General features: G+C 35.9%; 1 protein-coding gene across 4 annotated transcripts in view; it reads left to right on the forward strand.

The window, feature by feature from the left end:
* The window catches only part of CLIP-190 (Cytoplasmic linker protein 190), a 176335-nt gene that overhangs the window by 3845 nt on the left and 151106 nt on the right, over positions 1-21384 (forward strand). For all 4 annotated transcript variants that reach the window (XM_089634202.1, XM_089634203.1, XM_089634205.1 and 1 more), the window contains exon 2: positions 14458-15008. In XM_089634202.1, coding sequence (XP_089490328.1) covers positions 14849-15008 — 160 coding nt within the window. In that variant the 5' untranslated portion in view covers positions 14458-14848. The remainder of the gene's footprint in view (positions 1-14457; positions 15009-21384) is intronic.

Below are 21384 nucleotides of genomic sequence, written 5' to 3' on the forward strand. Positions count from 1 at the left end.
CTCTCGACAAATGCTTTAGTTGCATTTAAAGATACACTGTGAATTTTTGCCTATAATATGTTAAATAACCGAACAAAACGTGTTTTTAATAATTTTCGGAGCTTACTTTGCGATTATTTTCTATCGAGGGAATTTCATATAATGAACGTTTCAGCATAATAAAAGTATGGATATTATCTTCAACAATAACATTTTTTTTAGAACTTAAAAACTTAAAGAGTTAAAGAGAAACTTGTTATAAATCGGTAGAAATTCGGAATGCGGGGGATTAATTTCGTTTTATTTTTTATGGGCAATTTCAAATTGCATCGCCTTAACGATAAAATGGAATTCATTTCTAGAAATTATGGTTTGCATTCAGATGGCTAGGAACACCTTCGCTGATAAAAAAATATTTGTGTCTGTGACCTAAATTCAAATTTTAAAATAAGAATGTTTGGTTACTATGATTTCTCTATTCTTTTCCATGGTAGGGAAGGAACACCTGGACACTGAATTAGGCATTGGCACGGAAAATGGGAGCATGCGAAACTTTGTCAATAGGCGCTTCCGTGAGTGGTTTATTTATAGCGCTTACTAAAAAAGCTTGGGCAGGTAGGTTCTTTGTCCAGCGGCCAAATAAACGAAATTACGTTAGACGTGAAGATAAGAATGCTGCAATTCTTGGCCACATAAATAAATCCACGAAATGTTCAGTCCAACTGATAATCCCATGGACGTAAAGCCCTTGACAGAGCATTAGAGCGATTTTGTATGAATGCCATTGAAGTCAAATATCTAGGGTCTAAATATAACCATCTTGTTTGACAAACTTTTAAAATGATTTGTTTGCAAAGTGGTTTTTTAATGAACGATTTTTATTTCAATTACAACGGATTATGATTTTTTTGGGTATTTGGTGAGACAAGGAATGGGATGTCATTAAAAATATTTAAGTAGGTTTTGGCATTTTTCATACATCTTCCCCCTCACCCCACGGACAAACTTCTATCGAATAGTTCTGTCCAGGGTATTAGGTCCATGGATAGTCTAATGGTTTTCGTCATAAACAATTATTTATTGTAAAACTACTTTTTTACACTAACCCCACACAGGAGCCCCTTAGGAAAATAATTTTCTGGGGCCTGTCATCTTTTGGGATAGACTACGATCACAATAGAAGTTTTCGACAACTTTCAAAGAAAATATTTTATAAAAAAGTTAGATCGAATTGCTGTTTCAAATTTTTTTCTTAGAACATCGTAAATAATCACTTCCTGAGCGCACTAAACATCAACAAAGGTTTTTTCGACATGTTCGTAATTGTGTCATCGTTTCCGATCACGCCTGTAGATTGCCAACGAAAAACAATAGATCTACTATATTAAGCATATTTAATTTCTTACATTGTCGATAAAACCTTTATCGATATTTTGTGATAGGCCACCTGAAGTTTCACGATAACCTGATACACGGAGTATTAAAAAAATAATCATAAGATTTCTAATGAAAAGAGATAATTCAATGTAACTTAACTAACTGACCTGCTGTCACAATCTCCACACTCAGATTGAACCATGTTGGGAATGTGCCAGCTAACAAATGAACAGGTGGAACTAGACATTTTCCTTAGCTTGGAGACGAAAAACAGCTCGTCTACAAATTAGATGTGCTGACGACTTGAAGAGTGCCTGCCATAAAGGTGAGAACTACCGACAATCATAACTGGCTTCTGTTTGTTAAGCCCTTTGTACAAAGCTAGACGCCAGAAGGCCGATAAAAAAGGATAAACGAAGATGCTCATTAAACCTTAAGTTTTTTAAATAACGTTCCAATGGGAGAATACTGTAATAAACCTTGGAACAAAAGAACTATCGTAGTTCAACGACTCAACGCCAAAAAGATTAGATCCGAAGTCTCTGGCAACCAGAGCTTGACGAAATGAATTGTATGCTTTTGATTTTGGATGTTTTTTGGAAACCAACAGTGCTTTTCAAATAAGAGCAGGAAGGCATTCAAACGGATAAAGTCAATTTCTTAAACCCCGATCTTCAATCAAGGCGCAAACAATAAAATCTGTCTTACTCAAAATCGCGGTATAAATATATAAATTCTGGATAGTGAATAATAATTATGAAAGGCAATATGAAGTGTGCCCGAATTTGTTGACGTTTTTTCGCGTAGTTTGTTTTTTTTTCTGTCGCGTAGTTAAAATTTGAAAAAGCAGTAATACCCATTTGCTGCACTATCTGAAGGATATTTTAAATCGATTTACCAAAGCAAATACGGGACGCATAATCGAATTGGCCGAATTTAGATACAAATAAATACAGACCGGGCAATGACATTACAAATGACAGGGAGCGTGGAGTTAACAAAAAAATACGAAATGCGAAAATGATCGTGTTTTTTAGGTTTGATGAACGATGTGATGCAAGTTTAAGAAATCTGGCATGAATATTATAATGAGTAACGATTTTAAACCGAGCAGTATACGTCCCTCTTCCTCGTATAGCTATACCAACGCTGCCTGCCGCAGCGTATTAGGGAATATTTATTTATTGTAAGAAACAAACAGCAATTTTATACAGGATGAGTTATACAAGAGGTTAAATATGAGGTAAGCCAAAATAGTTTCTTATGCTAATATTGGTTAATATGATATAATACATCATTGTAATTGGTTATAAGTTATAATCATTAACTGAAAATGAAATTAACAAAAAAAAAATCTATAAATATATTAGAAGGAAGAAGGAATAGTAAAGGGCAAGAGGCAGAGGAAGATGGGATGGGGACAGGAGATATATTATAAGTATACAGAGCTTAAGGCGAAGCTTAATGCCAAATCACTATTTTGATCAATCTTTATAATATAAAAATATGCTTTAGATAAATTGAAGGTTTTCCTATCGTTTCGCTTGAGTAAAATAGATATAAAAAAAATAAATGACTATAAAAAATATAAATGTAAACTACTGAAAAATTTTTTTTTCGATAGAAATGTTTGAACGCGTAAAGGAAGCAACTTAAAAAAATACAGTATTATAGCTAAAATCATCTGTGACAGTTTCACTTGATTAACTTTTTTGCTTTCTTATAAAATTATTTACAAAATAAATAAAAACCAGTTTTGTGCTAGAAATCGAACTTTTCTAGACTCCGTTTGGCAAGCGCCTAGCGCTTTTAATGCCTATTACCTACAATATAAGGTATACCAAGAATATACACATTTTTGGCTTCTAGAGAACGATGCGAGAAGTGGAAAAAATGTATTTATTTCAAAATTCTATGGAATTCTTCGTTCGCTACTTATCCGCTCTTCCAGTAAAAATACCAAGAATGTCGAAAGCCAAGCCTATCCACCCCTTATGTAACATGTAAAACACAGGCATATTAAAATTCTTTACATATTTCCCTTGCTGAAGTATTTTTGGCCGCCTTTCAGATGACATTTATTTGGTAATGTTTTTACTCGAGTACAATCAAACTTTTAAAGATTTTCAATAGGTTCGTCATGAATCGAACTCGCCGATTCGTTCATGAATAGAGTTGTTTTGATTTTAATGAACTTTAAACTAATTTAACCGAACTAAAAGCGGAGAAAGATAAGGCCGCCCGACCAACTGGGAGAAGGGGATGATGTTTATCGGATCAATTTCTAAATAAAAGCCTCATTGTGAACTTATTACCTAACGCTAACTACCTAACTTAACACCGTCACCCATACAGACACACTTTACACTACCTGCCATGTACCATAAGATTGTATCCTTTCCTCTGTATCCTGTGAACTGTTTTGTTTCTATAATTTAAAGAAATAAATCATGTACATTCGTTCAAATGAATTAATCGATTCATATAAACCAGCATTCGTTCAATTAAATGAATAGTTTCATATTAAAGCGGTATTTGTTCTAATTAATTAATCTATTCATAATACAGTATCGAACTTTATATCATTATTTTTTATTGTTGCTATCCATAGACAATTTAGCTATATATAGATAGTCAGATTTGGCGTTCAAATTATGGGCCAAGCATATCGAATCATTGTCCGATTTGAGATATCTCGGGCATCAATCGGTTACAACGCTCGCCGGGCACAGGTCTCCGGCGATAACATGCACTCTGAGATATTGTACAAGTCGTAGGTACTGGAAAATATAGGGAAAGCAATACCTCTCATCTGAAAGTAGGGTTTTACCATTATCAGTAGTCGTGTAAATTGACTAATATAAGCATTTGCAAAGCGGCGCGCGACCGCTGGTCACCTTCGACTAGGGTTGCCAGATGGTATCCAAAAGGAGGACATGTCCTCCTTTTCCATGTTTTGTCCTCCCGTCCTCCCTTACCTACTGTAAGTCCTCCTTTTTGCTAAACATCCGAAATATTAATAAAACAGCAAAATACCCATGTTTTACCAGAGGGCGAGACGACTTTGACGCCAAATGTTACATTTACGACTGCCATGTGGATGTGGGCAACAAGGGTAGGTACCATTGCTTTAAAAAGCGTAGCTACGAACCACGTAACTTGATTTCATTTCTTAAATCAAAATCAGACGAAGATGAAGCATATTATGATTTGAAGTTGCACGAGCAGTGGACAATCTAATTCAAAAGTGTTAAAAACATTGAATGTTTCGTAGAACTGCTCGAGATCTGCGAGTTTTATTTTTGTATAAGGGCACATAACGCAAATGTGGAAAGAGTTTTTTCACTGATTAATACTCGGTGGAGCAAAGAGAGGAATAGACTTAGGACGGGTTGTTTCGGAGAATCTGAACAATTCATCAAATTTCAACGTTCATTTTCAAGTTCTGTGAAAGATTTTTTCAAGTTCTGTTTTTATTTCAGTTTTGTCAAGCAACTAGCCTACAATGATATAAAAACAGAACTTGAAAAAATCTTTCACAGAACTTGAAAATGAACGTTGAAATTTGATGAATTATTCAAATTCTCCGAAACAACCCGTCCTAAGTGTGCAGTCTGTTAAATCTTCAATTCTTACTCAATACAACTTCAAAAATATGACATGTGAAGATTTTTATAATTATTTGTTAAAAAACCAAGAACTTCTTTCCGAAATTGGCAGCTCAGCTAAATATGATTAAAATAAAGTAAAATAATATAAAAAATTCGTTTGTTTTCTGAATGTCCTCCTTTTTTTTACAGAAAATCCTCCTTTTTGGACCCATCTGTCCTCCTTTATCAAATTATCATCTGGCAACCCTACCTTCGACACGTTCGTTGAGTTTGTTCGCGGTCGGAAGGATTCGGGCGACATCAACAGTCGCCACACCCCCTTCCTACTTCCCGTATGTGAACAATATTTCACGCTGATATTGCAAGGAATGTAGACTCTATTTATATATAACTCAATGTTGCTATCGGCCAATACCATTTCAAGGAAGTAGTATTGGCTCGCTGCGCGGCGTGACTTGTGATTGTATATCCCATTCCGGATGTCCTCAAGCAGCGTGAAATGAACAGTCTCTTACGGGATTTACGCTGTCGGACATGGCACGACATCCTGCTGTCTGCATTCATTGTTGATATGCACTATCATTATTATTAGAATAGCAAACTCTCTTCCGCTTTCACAAAGCTCCTTTTTGATATTTAGATTTTGAAACAATCTCTTCTTATGGTAGAGCAGGGTTGGTGGACGTCAGTGAAGGATGCTGAGGTTAGTCATCGGGAGTCACTTGGTACAGCACAAATAATTGTGTCTCCGGGAAACTGGTGAATGGGACAATCTATCTATTTATATAAAGGAGAGTGTCTGTGGCTGGAGAGCAAACACCGGGTGGGCTTTTATACAAATCTACAGTTTTATTCAGAGATTGATGAAATTTCGCACACTTGACCTTTAAAACAAGAGGAAGGTCATTGTTTGCATTATATTAAAATAAGTTCTGCCATATATGTCTCATAGCCCAATATTAGGTATATTTCCCCTAAACCCATAGAATTTCCATTATCCCTTAATCACCTGTTCAGTTGACGCTTTGTCTCTTGCGGTATAACCCATTATGTACACATTATCTGTATCTTTATTTCTGTTACCATGTTACTTTTTTGTAAATTACGTGCTCATCTCACTGTTCTTTTATCCAATAGAGCTATTGGTGTAATGTATGTTTACACATTTACCATATTACTTAATCAATACCATTCTTCAAAATATTAATATAAACTGCTTACTGCGGTTTAAATCCAATGAATCCACCTAGATTTCATCGTTTATCCCATATTTTTAGGTTGTATAAATTTGGCACATTATGGACAAGTAATCGCTCAAAACGTTTTTGCAAACTTGCCATAATATCCCGTAAATCGCTCGACTGGTTATTCTATGTTATATTTTGTCATTGAAAAACAACCATTCACAATAGAAACGTTGCTTGAAATGGCTTTATCCGTGTTTTATGACCAGATCTGAATAGCCAGGTATTTCTCACCTTCCTCTTTACCATCTCCAATACCTTCAGCCTAACAACATATATTATGCCAATTGGGTATGCCGTAGTCTCACTGGGTCCATACAGTTGGAAGCTGTTAATAGTAGTATGATGTGTAATAATAGATTTTTTCAATTTTTTTTATCAATCTGTCATCATATGGTATATTATTTAATCATTGAAGACAATATTAGCGACTCTCAAATGAAAATTTGAGACACACAAAACCAGAAAAAGTTTCGGTCGCATCTAGGTATTGAACCCAGGATGTCGCATAATGTCCCAGAATGTCCCAGAATGTCGCACATTACAATAAAGTGGATATATTTATTCAACACACTTTTTAGATTGCATTTAGTTCGGGAACAATCTTGCAATCATATAAGCAGCCAATAAAAATATACGTTAAGAAAATTAAGAATATGAGGAACTATATTGCCTACACACTCTATAACTAACTCTCTTCCAGATATGTATAAAAAACCAGCATAATCCAAAAATTCAAAGTGAGGCTTTAAAAGAATATTTTTTTTAAACATATAAACAGAAATTAAGTAATACTTGTCGTGTTGTACTTTTTTTGTTTCTTTCTCTCTTTTTCTGTCCCCTGTATTTGTAATCGAGCATAATCTATTTTTACCAATGTATTTAGTGGGTACTGGTTAAGTACCTTTCTCTGAATACCTTGGCTCTATGCTTATGTGTATTTCCCTGTTCGTTTCCTTTTTGTTTTTGTTTCTTTGTTTGTTCTAATTAACCTCCCTTTTTCTAATTGTGTACTGTTTTGCATGTGACACTTACATAATTATGATATTTTTCAAATTTTGTACTGTTTCGTTTGTGAAACTTATAATATTGATATCAAGATACCAATGTAAAATTGTACCTATTAACTCCCATCTATGTATTGTAAGTTCCTCTCGTCCTACAGTGAGTTTTGTAACTCATCGGGATTGCTCTAGCAAGAAATAATAAAAAAATAGGATGTTGGTGGTTCTTAGTAAAAGTATGATACAGTTAAATGTGACCGAAGGACTTAGGGTCGGATTAGTTCAGTTGTAAAGCAAAGCCCCGGCAAGGTTGAGGTCCTGAGCTCAAATCCTAGATTCGACCGAATCCTTTTCTGTTTAAAATTTTCGATTGAGAGTCGCTAAAATGATCAAATATTACAATTTGAAGTTTTACTCATTAAGTTATTTAAAAAAAGAAAACGGTATATTATTCACCAATCTTCCATCGAAAAATTGAAATCCGCTATCGAAGGCTTGAAGTTTGCATAAGCACGAATGCCGACGTACTCTTTAAATGCCTTTGAATATTAATTGCGTACGTATTGCCAGGATATGTTTTTTGTAAAGATTTATCGATTGAATTCTTGCCGTGAGGCACGCCACAGTATTTAATTTTACGAAAGTGAACTCTCGATACTAGCATTAACGGCTTTTGCCATATTTGTACGTACTTTAATAACGCCATCTTGAATTTTCAAACGTTCCAATCTGATTTTAAACAATCCTATTTAATTTTTATTGCAATAACTTTTTTTTGTTTATTGGCAATTTTTTTGATACATACAGGAACATATATAATTATACAAAACATAAGAAAATAACAAAAAAAATCCTACAAAGGCGAAGCTTGTGCGTGGGCATTATAAGTTATGAATTCAAAAGAGTGGTGGTTAAATAAAGAAGAAAAAATATATATATAGTACCTATAGTTAGATTAATACGATTTTAATGGAGTTTTTGCGTAATTAATAAATCTTAATAAACTATAAATAAATATTTAATAAACAGGTAAAGTTAAATAAAAATTAAATTATTTTTTATAAATGTAGACGGTCTTGGCATATTTTAGGTATCATATTCGTAGTACAAATTATAGAAAAAATCCTCTCACTTTTTCTCTCAGATTTTTTCTTACCCAGCTTTTAACATTTATTTTATACGAGTTTAGATTCTGGCACATCTTGATGGAACTCGACAAGGAATTAAACAATTTTAGGCCAATATAGTTAATGTGTCTTTGGGCTAGCCTAGTTTTGCAGTGAGGCACTGTGTACACGCATATGTTGTGTCTCTGGCTAGAACTATTTGGGGTTTTACAGAAATTATAAGGACGAGTGTATATAAATTTAAGACATTGGACACAGTAGAACCGCCTTAGTTCCATAATGTCAGTTTCCTGTAACAATTGATCGGTAGGATATGTCTTGGTCTTCTGGTGCATTATCTTAGGACGGGTTGTTTCGGAGAATCTGAACAATTCATCAAATTTCAACGTTCATTTTCAAGTTCTGTGAAAGATTTTTTCCAGTTCTGTTTTTATTTCAGTTTTGTCAAGCAACTAGCCTACAATGATATAAAAACAGAACTTGACTAAGTCTTTCACAGAACCCGAAAATGAACGTTGAAATTTGATGAATTGTTCAGATTCTCCGAAACAACCCGTCCTTAATGATAGAGTTCTGAACAATTTCTAGAGGTAAATTGGAATAACTTTTCTTGTAAAAACTTTTTCAATGCAATATAGCATTTAATAAGAAGATAATACTAATAAATCTAAACTAAACACGAAACACAACAAGACACAGTAAAATAAACTGAGAATCGAATCCAGGATCTCTGTCTTACCGGGATAACGCCTCTAACCACTCGGCCATTGGGATCTAATTATTATACGTCTTTTTTATCGATCTCATATTTCAAATTCAGATATTATCTTCAACTAATTTTTCCCATATTTTTAACAATTACTATCTTTTTGAATTATTACAAAGATCTAAAGAATTGTTTTGTAACCTAGGGAGTGTCTCGGATAAACGTATCTGATTTTTATGTTTATGGGACACTTTTGACTTTTTCTAAAAGTCTGAATAAATATCCAATTTTCATTGGAATAATTTTTCTTTAAATAATTTTAGGTTAAACCAATCAATGTAATATCATTGAAGAAGAAGATAATTGTAATAAATCTAAGCGAAACACGAAACAGAACAAGACAGAGAAAAGGGGTAACGGTCTCAATTGGGAAAGACAACACCTTTTTATTTTTACCTGTCTTGTTCTGTTTCATGTTTCGTTTAAATTTATTAGTTTTATCTTCTTCTTCAATAATCATATTTAACAGTTTATGAATTCTCATGTAAACGACTTTTGGACTGTATATTGTATCTTGGTACATATAACGAGTGGGGGAAATCTGGGCAAACGGATGATAAATTGAATGTTTTTTTTAATGTGATATTGTGCATCAGTCCCACATGCCTGAAGCCTGTGTAACTGTGGAACATGCGTACACCATTTTGGGGATTGTTAGAGGTCTGCGGGAGGGGAGTTAGAAGATTAATCTTTTCGAATATGGTTACTAAACAAAGCCAAATCAATTTCAATCGTGTTTTTTTTCTGACTGTTGGTCTTCACCAGGACAAATCTTAGGACCGGTTGTTTCTGAGAATTTGAACAATTCATCAAATTTCAACGTTAATTTGCGAGTTCTGTGAAAGTCCTATTCAAGTTCTGATATTATATCATTATAGGCTAGTTGCTTGACAGAACTGAAATAATAACAGAACTAGAAAATTTCTTTCACAGAACTCACAAATTAACGTTGAAATTTGAAGAATTGTTCAAATTCTCCGAAACAACCCGTCCTTAGTATCTGGCTTTCTGGAAATTCAAGAGACCTTTATAATATAATAATAATATTTTTAGACATTCACGTTTTAGTATATTTGTAGTTTATGGGTATGGTATTGGCTCTTATCCACTTTTCCCAATCACTTTTTATATTTAACCTTCACGTTTAACACAAACAAAAGCGTGATTTTGCAAGATTGGGTATTTCCTTCGTATTCAGTGATACGGGTATAACAGCTGGTAAGAGTGCAGATTTGCGAGTTGTTCCGGGCTGCAGTTTGCAGGGTGAAGATATTTACATTTTTTTACATTATCTCCACACGGGAGGCCCCGAGGAAAATATATTTTCCCTGAGGACCTATGTCATCTCTGTGGATGCTTTGTGGAGGGTCTTTTTAAGGAGAGGAAGGAGTGAACTGATGATAGCCAACCTCCTGTATGAAAGGGCACATGAAAACGTATAAGATAAATTACTTAAAAATAGTGTTGGCATAAACCTTGACGAAATAGGGAAGAAAACTAAGAGGAAAATCGTGGCGAAAAATCAAAAATCAAAATGATATTTTTACAGTTTTTTTTGCTCTCCATAAAATTAAGAATGAAATCATTAAATTAATTTTCTATAACTATTTTATTCGTTTTTATTAGTGAATTCGGCGGCGTTGGCGTCACGCCTGGCAACGCTGGTGTTTTACAGCCGTAACAGCCAGTGGCGGTACGTCATAATGACGTTGTAGCCAGTTGGAACCGTTTCATTAGAGCATTTCGTCAAACCCGTTGAAATACTGACAGGAACTGTCATCTGGATAGGTATTACGTTTTAATGGAAACAATATTGCGGTTTATTTTTTTCCGCTTTGCCCGGCCAATCCGCTTTACCCGGGCTTCCCCCAACCTACCTACATATTGCACAATTCACTATCTTCTGTAAATAAAAATATCGCAGAGAGATAACGCCCTATCGTTTTCCATAATCACAATGTGATAATTAAATATACTGACGAACAGGGAAACGCTGAATAAAACATACAATTAAATAATTAAACCAAGTCTAGAAATAAATGGCCGAACTCAACGGGCCCGTCTGTCTAATTGGCTTTAAATTTAGACTTATCGATTTTTGTTGGACCCAAAATCAATGAACTGTGATTAAATATATCTCTCTTCCATTGATTTCATATCTAACGGGGTATTTTCAAAACCTATGAATACTGTTAATCGGCTAAATCGGTATCGTATCTGTATCGTATCGGTATCGTATCAGTATTGTCTTATTTTCTTCATGAGCCTTCTGGCGTCCAGGCTTGGACGTAATAATTCGAAATTCGATATTTTGTATAGCGCCGTTTTTTGTTACAAATATTACTTACTAGCTGACGTGTACCCGGCGTTGCTAGGGGTTATCCTTAGGAGATAGACATATACCAAGCAGGACTTTTTTTAGGCCTGTTTAAGATATATAATTCCGTAGTACATTATTTGGATGTATCTCATAAGGTTTAGCCAGCGATAGCAATGTAGTGCTCGAAAATATTTTTTTTACAACTTGATTACAAAACGTCGACTTTTCTCTACTTTCTATTAATATAATATACATGTATTGTATATACAAACCTTATGGATGAAATTCTATAAATGATTGTGAAATCCTATTAAAATCCGTTGCGTTGTTTAGAAGAACTAAGCGCACAAACAGACAGATGCGTATAGCGACTTTATTTTGTACTATTTGAAGACTAGGCTAATATTATCTTATTAGGTACATTATGTACAAAACATAATTTATCATCAGTATTGTAGCCGAAATTTCATAATGTTTTTCACTCCGTTCATATATTTTTATTGATAAAATTATAGAATTCCGAATCGTTCTTTATACCTACAAATTATTGAAATAACAATTCGTTATGAGAAGAAACAACTACATATTTACGTCGGAAGTTGGAAAAATATGCCCGAAATAGGTTATTTTAATAATTTGTGTGTATTTCGATTGTGAAACGGAACCTTCAGGCAAACCACAAATCATATAAAAACTGATCTTTGATTGTTTTTAAATGGTACTTTAATGCGTCTTTTACCATCTCCCCGACGTAAATAGTTGTTTCTTGTAGTAGTTAAGTTGAAGAGAATTGTGAAAGCCCAGCTACACTACTCGCGAAGTTGATCGAAGTTGACCTAATACGATAGTGTGGGCACGAACTTCGCTTCGCTTCGGGCATCTTCGCTTCGCTTGGCCCGACTTCCGATTGTTGTCGGTAAATGCGCCCGAGTCAAAGGACTCGAAGTTCGAACACGAAGTGTCTGCCCACACTACTCGGTTCACTTCAGTTCGCTTCGAGACGTCGTGTTTGGTGGTTGTGCGTGCGCAGAGTCATAGTGACTATACGTAATAAAATATGGCTTCTACACTGTGGTCACAGGACCTAATTTTTTTGTTTCTAGAAACACTCCAATCCGAGGCGGTTATTTGGGACCCAATTGAAAGGGACTATAAAGATAACTAACTAACCATCACGCCGTTTCCCCGCAGGGGTAGGCAGAGAGGACGGACCGCCAAACAACTCGGTCTTGGCACACACTCCTTGCCTCATTCACATTCATACATCGTCTCATACATACTCTTCTATTATTCTGACTCTTGACATGGCCCGACTCGAGTATCTGATTCACTTGATCGTGCCATGTCTTCCTCGGGCGTCCCCGACTTCTGCTACCATTAACATTTGCATCATATATCCTCCTTTTTTTATATTTTTTTTATAGTGAATACCTCACAAGAGTCCCAACTGCTCCCGTCTGGAGCCAGTGAGACTATGGCATCCCCAATTGGGGGATGTTGTGAGGCTGAAGGTAAGTGGGGAAGGGAAAGAGGAAGGTGGGGAAGTACCTGGCTATTCAGATCTAGTCACTAAACACGGCTAAAGCAATTTGGAGCAACGTTTCAATTCTGAATGGTGGTCTTACACCAGGGCGATACTGGTAGTATCTTCCACTCTGGAACGTGCCGCAAATATACTATATATTATTTTAATTAATTAATTGTGAAATAACACAAATTAATCAAATAAAATTTATTTGCGCACGCCGGGTTCGAACCCGCGACCTTCGGAATGGCAGTCCAATGCGTTACCACTGGACTATGCCGGCCGTCACACTCCTATCTTCGCTCATTCGCTCTACATGCCCAAACCATCTAAGCGTCCCTTACTTAATCTTACTCATTACGCTTACATCAGCCTTGCACTCTTTGCGGATCTCCACATTCCTCACACGATCAAACATGGTTTTACCACACATACGCCCTTGAGGTGATTTTTCACAAAAACGGCGCTTTACAAATTATCCAATTATTATTATTATTATTATTATACGCCTCAGGGATCTCATTTCAACAGCATTTAATCTACTTTCATCCTTTATTTGCCACTTGAACGTCCATGTTGCCTAGTGCACGGACTCCGAGAGACTGAGCTACTCGCGAAGTTGCACGAGTGTGTGGGCACGCACTTCGGACTTCGGCTAACTTCGTCGAGGACTTCGTCGAAGCGCCGAAGCGAGTAGTGTAGCGGCCGCTTTATATCAATAATTTGTATGTAAAAAGCGTGAAGCGGAATTCTAGAATTTTACCTCTGATAAAACTAGCGATGTAGACTTTTTTCTGGCTCTTCGAGATCATATTATTGTTTACCTTTAATATACATATTATGAATGTTGTATAATTGCCAAAAACAAACTTTTAAATATCTTTCTGATGTATTGTGTATTCGATCTGTCACCTTGTACGTAAAGCGTTCCACGTGAATCTCTGACGAGCGCAAAACAAACAAACTTATCATAATATCCTCTGGATTCTAAAACGGTCCAATACATTGACCGTGATTATATTCTGGAATCCGTCGACTATTTGCGTCGCAATCCCAATTCGCACACATAACTACGTATAATTATAGCGATCGTGGAAACTCACAAAGATGAACACCACGAACAGCGTCACGTGAAGCGCAACAAACTTTTAGCGTAACAATTGGCGGACTTCCAGTATCGGCTATTGGGTCCTGTCCACTGAAAATAAACTGAAAATTCTTTCACTAGTTGCTCAGGCCTCAGACCCTCTTGCGGTTCTTTTGATCGTTCCTTTTGTATCGCGCACGTACATCTGTCAAATCAATCAGGTGATCGTATAAGCAACGCCAAAAAATATAATGTTCTAGTGTTCTGTTAGCGGTAAGGTGTTGTGTGCAGTGGCTCGTGTAGTCGTAATTATCTGCGTGTTCCGGTAGTTTGACTCAGTACTGGTGAACTGGTCGCCTTTTGCATACTTCGTATCTCCAACCACATCTATTTTATAGCGTTCGTGTTTTGTTTCAGCGGAGACTTTCCCGATTTGATTAGACGGCGTGCATCTTAATTGGAGCAGAGTCGGAACGTTGCTAGCTGCTCGCAGAGACGGAGAATGAAATGAGATCGGCAATCTTCTCACTGCTGTGACGGTGTGACGTTAATTAATTATTTCCTAGTGAATCGTGAATGTGGACTGTGAAACTAACAAATATAGTGCTCGCGAAAACTGTGCTTCGTACGTAGAACTGATTCCGTAAGATTCAGCTTTACGCCTTGCTTTCAGAAGCAATCGGTTTCAAACGTGTGTGTTTTTGCTGGCTTTGTTTTGGTAGCTCTGTATCTAGAGTAAACATCGCGTGTGCTAAATGTGTTTGCTCGTGTGGTGATGTTCTGAAGTCCAGTGCACAGTGATATCAGTATGAGTGAAAGCACTCCCGCCCCCGACTCGACCACGAAGCCGCCCGCTACTCCGGCCGGCGGCGCAATCCGCCCTTCGGGGCTGCGGCCGCCCTCCAAGATAGGGCGGATATGCGCCGCAGGCCCGCCCAAGCCGGCCATACCGCCGTCACCCAAAGCCAGTAAGTCATCTTCTACCTAATAACACTTTGCCAGACATCGGATTATATACACTACAAAAGGCCAACATGCAAATGCTCTAGGATTGTCTGAAATATTCTTTGAAAACAAAGACATGTCAAACATAGGCTTTTTTCCTTTAAAAAGTTAACATCCTAATTCGTATTTGCTTAAATAGAAATGAGGAGCATCTATTTCAGTCTCCGTAAAAGCAAAAGAACACATTTAAATAGCTGTTTCGTTTTTTATTCCCGCCATGTTTTCACATATACAAATATAAAAATATTTTTTAGGCTAGTGTTTTTTCTTATATATTTTTTTTAAATTAAGCCCTATTTAAGTAAACTAACAACACATTTTAGTGGGGTAAAATTAAAGAAAGAAAAACTTACCTAAAAACCCATTTTCATATATGTCACTTCAATAGTAATGAATTATCCAAAGTTTCGGACAGATTTGTCCATCATCAGGGCAGATGTGTATTGATGTATGATGTGTGAGATGTCTGATGATGGACACGGCAATGCTGTCCGAAACATTGGCTTAAGAAAGAGGTAGCGCAATACGGCATAATACCCCAAAAATAAATTACCATAATACTTTTGACCGTGAAAATCTGAAATCATATTATGAAAGATGCCTGCCAAGTGAACACCACACAACGAATTTTTCAATTAAAGAAAAATAGCTTTTAAAATGCATTATTCTGCCTCTACTGACACTGAAATACACGCTCCTCATTGTAATTAAACTGATAAGAAATATTTTAAAAATAATTTGTGCGTATTATGCATGTCCAGCGTTTCTGGATATTTACCCAAACGAAATATCAATTAGCAATATTTGCATCGTATTTCGGAATAAGTGAATTTGTATCGCGGATCTTTGTTGTGATTTCTGATGCGTGGACAATGTTACTTTTATTCTGTTTCAAATTATATAATCCGATGTCTATAATAAAACATTTCGCATATTATTTCGTTTGTACATAACTCGGTCGTTACAATGTTTACTTTGCAAGCATGCCGGTTGTTACTCGTTTCCGTGTGTTTACGCATTGTATACTTATGTTTGTTTTGAGTGATATTTTTTTTCTTTCAGCTGGCTAATCAAGTTATATTTCTTTCAGAATATTTCATTTTGTCTATTTTTTTCCCCACTAGGTTATTAATCGTAAAAGTTGTTAACCTTATCATGTTTCAAATTGTTTGCAGATACTTTGTGAGTATGTATGTATTTTCTACTGTTGACGTAATGCAATATCTATTGCATTGTTTAAATTGCTTTATCACAACATAACCTTGCATTTCAAATGTGTCTGATAAATTAATTGTGACAAATGGATGTGAATGTATTGAGTATCCGTTCAAATGTCACGGATTAGTTATTTTAACTACGGAGCGTAAGTCAAAATCTCGTATCCATTTCAACAACGACCTTCGAAACTGTTCAGTGTTTCTCATTTGGGCTATTACAAATTCCTACACTAGGGCTCATACAAAAGTATACTAATCTAATAATGTTTGTATAAAATTTAGGATTCGTGCCTGTTTGATAGACGTAAAACATAATAATAGAAAATCATGTACAATCGAAAATAAAGTTTTTGTATTTTTTGACGGTCTCCGTGGTAGGCTTTCGACTAGCGAGCTGGAGGTCACGGCTTTGTACGCAAGTAAATTTTATTTGATTAATTTGTGATATTTCACAATTTACTCATTTAAATAATAGATAGTATGTTTGCGGCATGTTCCAGAGCGGAAGATGCTCTCAGTATCGCCCTGGTGTAAGTCCACCATTTAAAATTGAAAAGTTGCTTGAAATGGCTTCTGCCGTGTTTGGTGACCAGATCTGAATAATCAGGTACTTCCTCCTTCCTATTTCCCATCTCCTTCTCCTCCTCACTACCTTCAACCTCACAACATACCCCAATTGGGGATGCCATAGCGTCACTGGTTCCAGGCTGTTGGGATCGGTTGGGACTTTTGTGCGGTTTCACATAAAATTTAAAAAAAAAATTAATGCTAAATGAAATACTTATTATCGCATTGTTCATACCCTCTTAACATAACCTAACCTAACCTAACCACACATATAGAGCATATCTGGGGATCAGCCAAATAGGGCAAACATAAAAGGAACATTGTTAGGTTAAAAGAGGCATGCACGATGCTATCGTGGGCATGTCGATACTATCGATAAGTAGGGTTGCCAGTTGGTCCAGATAAAAACAACAAACAAAAAAAAATTATCAAAGGGACCCCCCTTGGATTTTTTTTGTTAAAATTTGTCAAAAATCAAAGGGTCCTTTGATTATCATAAACCCATTTGATTTTGGCCGAAACAAACAGAAAATTACCGAAAAATTTTGAGGGTGAACACAATCAAACAATTAAAAACATTAAAACTTATATTTATTATTACTATTGGTAAGCCACAATTCACTTTTTAACATATTTGCACTAGATGCTACCGCTTTAAATAATCTTTTATTGCCTGAAATTGTATCTTTAAATTCAGTGCAACTGACATTTAAATTGAAGAAAACACATAATTCGCTTTTTACGGTATTCACACCTAGTAGATTTTTTTTTCGTCAGTCCATACATTACCCGTTACACTAAAACTCTTTGTACCGAGGCATTGGAGACGGGAACACTGCGCACATATTGTACCATTTTCAACAGATTTGAGCAAGTCTGTAAATTATCTCGTGAGTGAGGTATATACTCATATGTCGCGTATTTTAAAAAAAAACCGGACATTCTATTGTCCGGTTTTCCAAAATTTTCTAGACCGGACAGCCGTTCAAAAAACCGTACTGTCCTGTCCAAAACCGGACGTCTGGCAACCCTATCGATAAGCCACGTCAAAACTTTATTTTCGATTTTATTTTCGTCTGTTTCAGTCATGTACTGACTTCCCATTTTAAATATTACAAAGTGACTATTTTCGGACAAAATTTGATGACGTAAGAATAATGGTAATAGGTCATTGAGAGCGAAAAATCAAACAATTGACGCGTTTTGAATATTTGCTAAACTGTAAATAGTCGTGACGCCATTGGTTACCAGGTGGACTAAACTAAACTTGTTTTCAACGAGTTGGTGATTTTACTAAAGGTATGAAGTCTGTGAAATGTCATAGACAAAACAAAATGGATCAACTTAACCAGAGATGTGCAAAATGGGTACCCAAAACCATTTGAAATGCAAAATGGAAATGGGTCAAAACTTTTCCATTTGAAAATGCAAAATGCAAAATGGTTTTTAGAAAAGCATTTCAAATGCAAAATGCAAAATACCTATTTTCAAAATGCATTGAAAATGCAAAATGGTTTCTCAGGTCAAACAATCAAAATAATTATATAATTTTTAAACAATTTTGTTATTTAATAATGGACATCAATGTAGAACAAACATATTACATGATGGTAAATCCAAAAACACCACGACTACAGATTATGAAACCACAAAAAATTTGCGCGGGACTAAATTGCCAACGGGACTAATTTGCCAACGTAAATTAAGAAACATAGAAACTGCTATCTAACATTTAATATTACAGCGTCATGGCCCTATGTTCAGTATTTGAATCAGTATTTTTTGTAATGGTATAACTCAATTGCCAGGGCTCCTACCAGGGAGCAACTTGACAAATGTAAATTATCTCTCATAGTGAGGTTGAGGACCGACTGATATGTGGGGCTTATGAAAAAAAGATGAGTGGAGATAGTAGGAAGAATGTTGCAAAAGAGCATTTAAAATGGAAAATGCATTGAGAAAAGCATTTAAAATGCAAAATGGTTTTTAGAAAAGCATTTAAATGCAAAATGGAAAATACCCATTTTGCATTTTGCATTTCCATTTGAAATGGATTTATTTGAAATAAAGCACATCTCTGAACTTGAACCCATGGAATCACATGCTCCTGCGATCTGATTCGCGCTGCTCTCCGTGAGACAGCTGATTCAATTTTCGTAAAAACTTATAAAATATATATATAAAAATAACACTTGGTTTCAACTTAATTTCTACAATAAATAACTAATTATGTGGTGGGAGATGGTAAAATTTGCATTATAGTTCCATTTCTTCTCAATCAAAGTTATGTTTGAAGGTGAAAAAATACGCACAAATTATTAAAATAACCAAAACTAAACACTAAAAAGTTGTCCCCATTAGATATTTAAGTTAAAATCAAGTGTTGTTTTTTTAAAGAGTCTTTGAATGCAGCATCTCATCAAATTTCAAAGTGATTTTCACGTTCTGTGAAGGTTTTATGCAAGTTCTATGGCTGCGCGGCCTTTTTCATACAATACTTAATACTCTTAAATGATTTGTTCGTACCAATATAAAATATTGGATACATGAAAAGAGGAGTGTCAGGAGAATGTATGATGCGGAAGTAGATGAGAGATGAAGTAGGTGACCCCCAAGAAGACATCATGATAAAATAAATCAATACTGTGACATTCTATCCTGGTTTTCAGTCTTCGGTATGTATTGTATAAGTGTTTTTCTTAGCGAGGCCATCAGCCTCTCACTGGAGAACTTGTGCTGTGTGGTGTGTTTTTTTTAAGAGTGATGACACAATATCACCTTCCTTATTAAATTTCCTCAGTAGCGTAGCGACTGCTTTGCCAACCAGGGAGTTTTTGAACTTGCCCGTAGCCCTTGAGCTGATCGCTTCGTCACTGAAACACCAATAAATAAACCATTATTTTAACTTGATTTACATAATATAGGGTTTTCCAATAAGAGGTGTTATTTTGATATTCAAAGAAAAATGGCATTTTTAATATACATGATCGAATGATTATTTCATTATAAAGAAGAAGGTATGCCGTTAATAGTGAAAAATAACATCAGTCAAATGACCACCACGACCACGCCTACAGGACCATATTATCCTTTTCATGAAATTTTCCATAACCAAATCGCAAAGTGGCTGCCTTATGTCCTCGATAGCCTCACGAATTCCATCTTTAAGGTCTTGAATCGACGCTGGGCTGTTGGCGTAGACCTTCTCTTTCACGTGGCCTCAAAGGAAGAAGTCGCAAGGTGTCAAATCACAAGATCTCGGTGGCCAATTGTGATCACCTCTTCGAGAGATAACACGGTCCGGAAACTTTTCCCGTAAAAGATCAATGGTTTCGTTGCTTGTGTGGCACGTAGCGCCGTCTTGTTGAAAGTAAACGTTGTCCAGATCAATAACATCCAATTCCGGCCATAAAAAATCATTTTATGGCCGGAATTAAATACACACAACACCTCTTTTTGGAAAACCCTATATATCTCAGATTATATTGTAATTTTATAAACTTATAGTTGGACCGTTCAATATCTTCTTCAATGTTAGCCTCCGACGATCAAAGCTATGTCCTATGTCAACCTAACCTGACCCTATTAAACAAGATGTCCGGAAACCCTTGGTACAAGCGGAACTGCTGAACCCGCATCCTATTTGGAATCGATTTTGTGGTGTAACTTTATTTTTGATTTAAGCTTACGTTTTCAGTAAATCGAGTCCGAAGTTGGAAGATTGTAAATCGAGGAGCCCGTCAAAACTTAAACTCCGTTCCAAAGGTTTTTTTTACCCCTTAGTTGCCGAAAAAGTTGGAAAAACGAAATAATCAATATGCTCTATGTGATGCAGATTCACCGGTTTGCCGCTTGACTGCGAGTTTCCGGACACCGTGTTTACCAAGACTTCAAGGAGATTATATCATAGCTCTGTCATAGAAATATTTTGGGGCCAATCCCAGCTCCCATAGTAAATAATTTATTACTGTTAGGCTTCGTATGCTTCTACTGACAGCTCAGTTATAACCTCTCTTTCTGTTTCATGCGTCATTTACGAGAAATAGGGAGAGGTTACAACGGATTTATCAGCGGTATACGAGGATATTCGTGTTGTCATTTGTGGTATTTGTCAATCGACTTGTGTTCCGGCGTCGCCCGATTCCGGAAGTCCCGTTGGGGTCCCAAGGAATAAATGTGATTGGGGTCACGGGACTAGTGAATAAGAGAGGCTATTATTGAAGTCCGACGCATCTTTATTCGATCGTGATCGGCAATAAACCGCAAAGGTGTGGGATTCGTTGGTCCGTGAACAAAAATTACCATCCTCAGGTTGGAAGAGGGTTAAGTTTTATGTTTTAGTTTAATTCTACAAAAGTGTGCTTTATTTCTATTCATATTTCTCATTTGTGCTTGAGGGAGCGATGTGCACACGGGAATATTCCCCGACCTGATATAAATTTCCCAAAGTCGGGATTCTCTTTTTGTTACTAAGAAACTTGTTCTTAATGAAAAGGGTACAACGTGTGTATGTAAGGTGTCGAGACACAATTCATAATTCGAAAAAATGATTTGA

This window comes from Hesperophylax consimilis, chromosome 8 (genome assembly GCF_061612785.1).
Source record: "Hesperophylax consimilis isolate HC1 chromosome 8, BYU_Hcon_1.0, whole genome shotgun sequence".
In the NCBI taxonomy this organism is placed as follows: domain Eukaryota; kingdom Metazoa; phylum Arthropoda; class Insecta; order Trichoptera; family Limnephilidae; genus Hesperophylax; species Hesperophylax consimilis.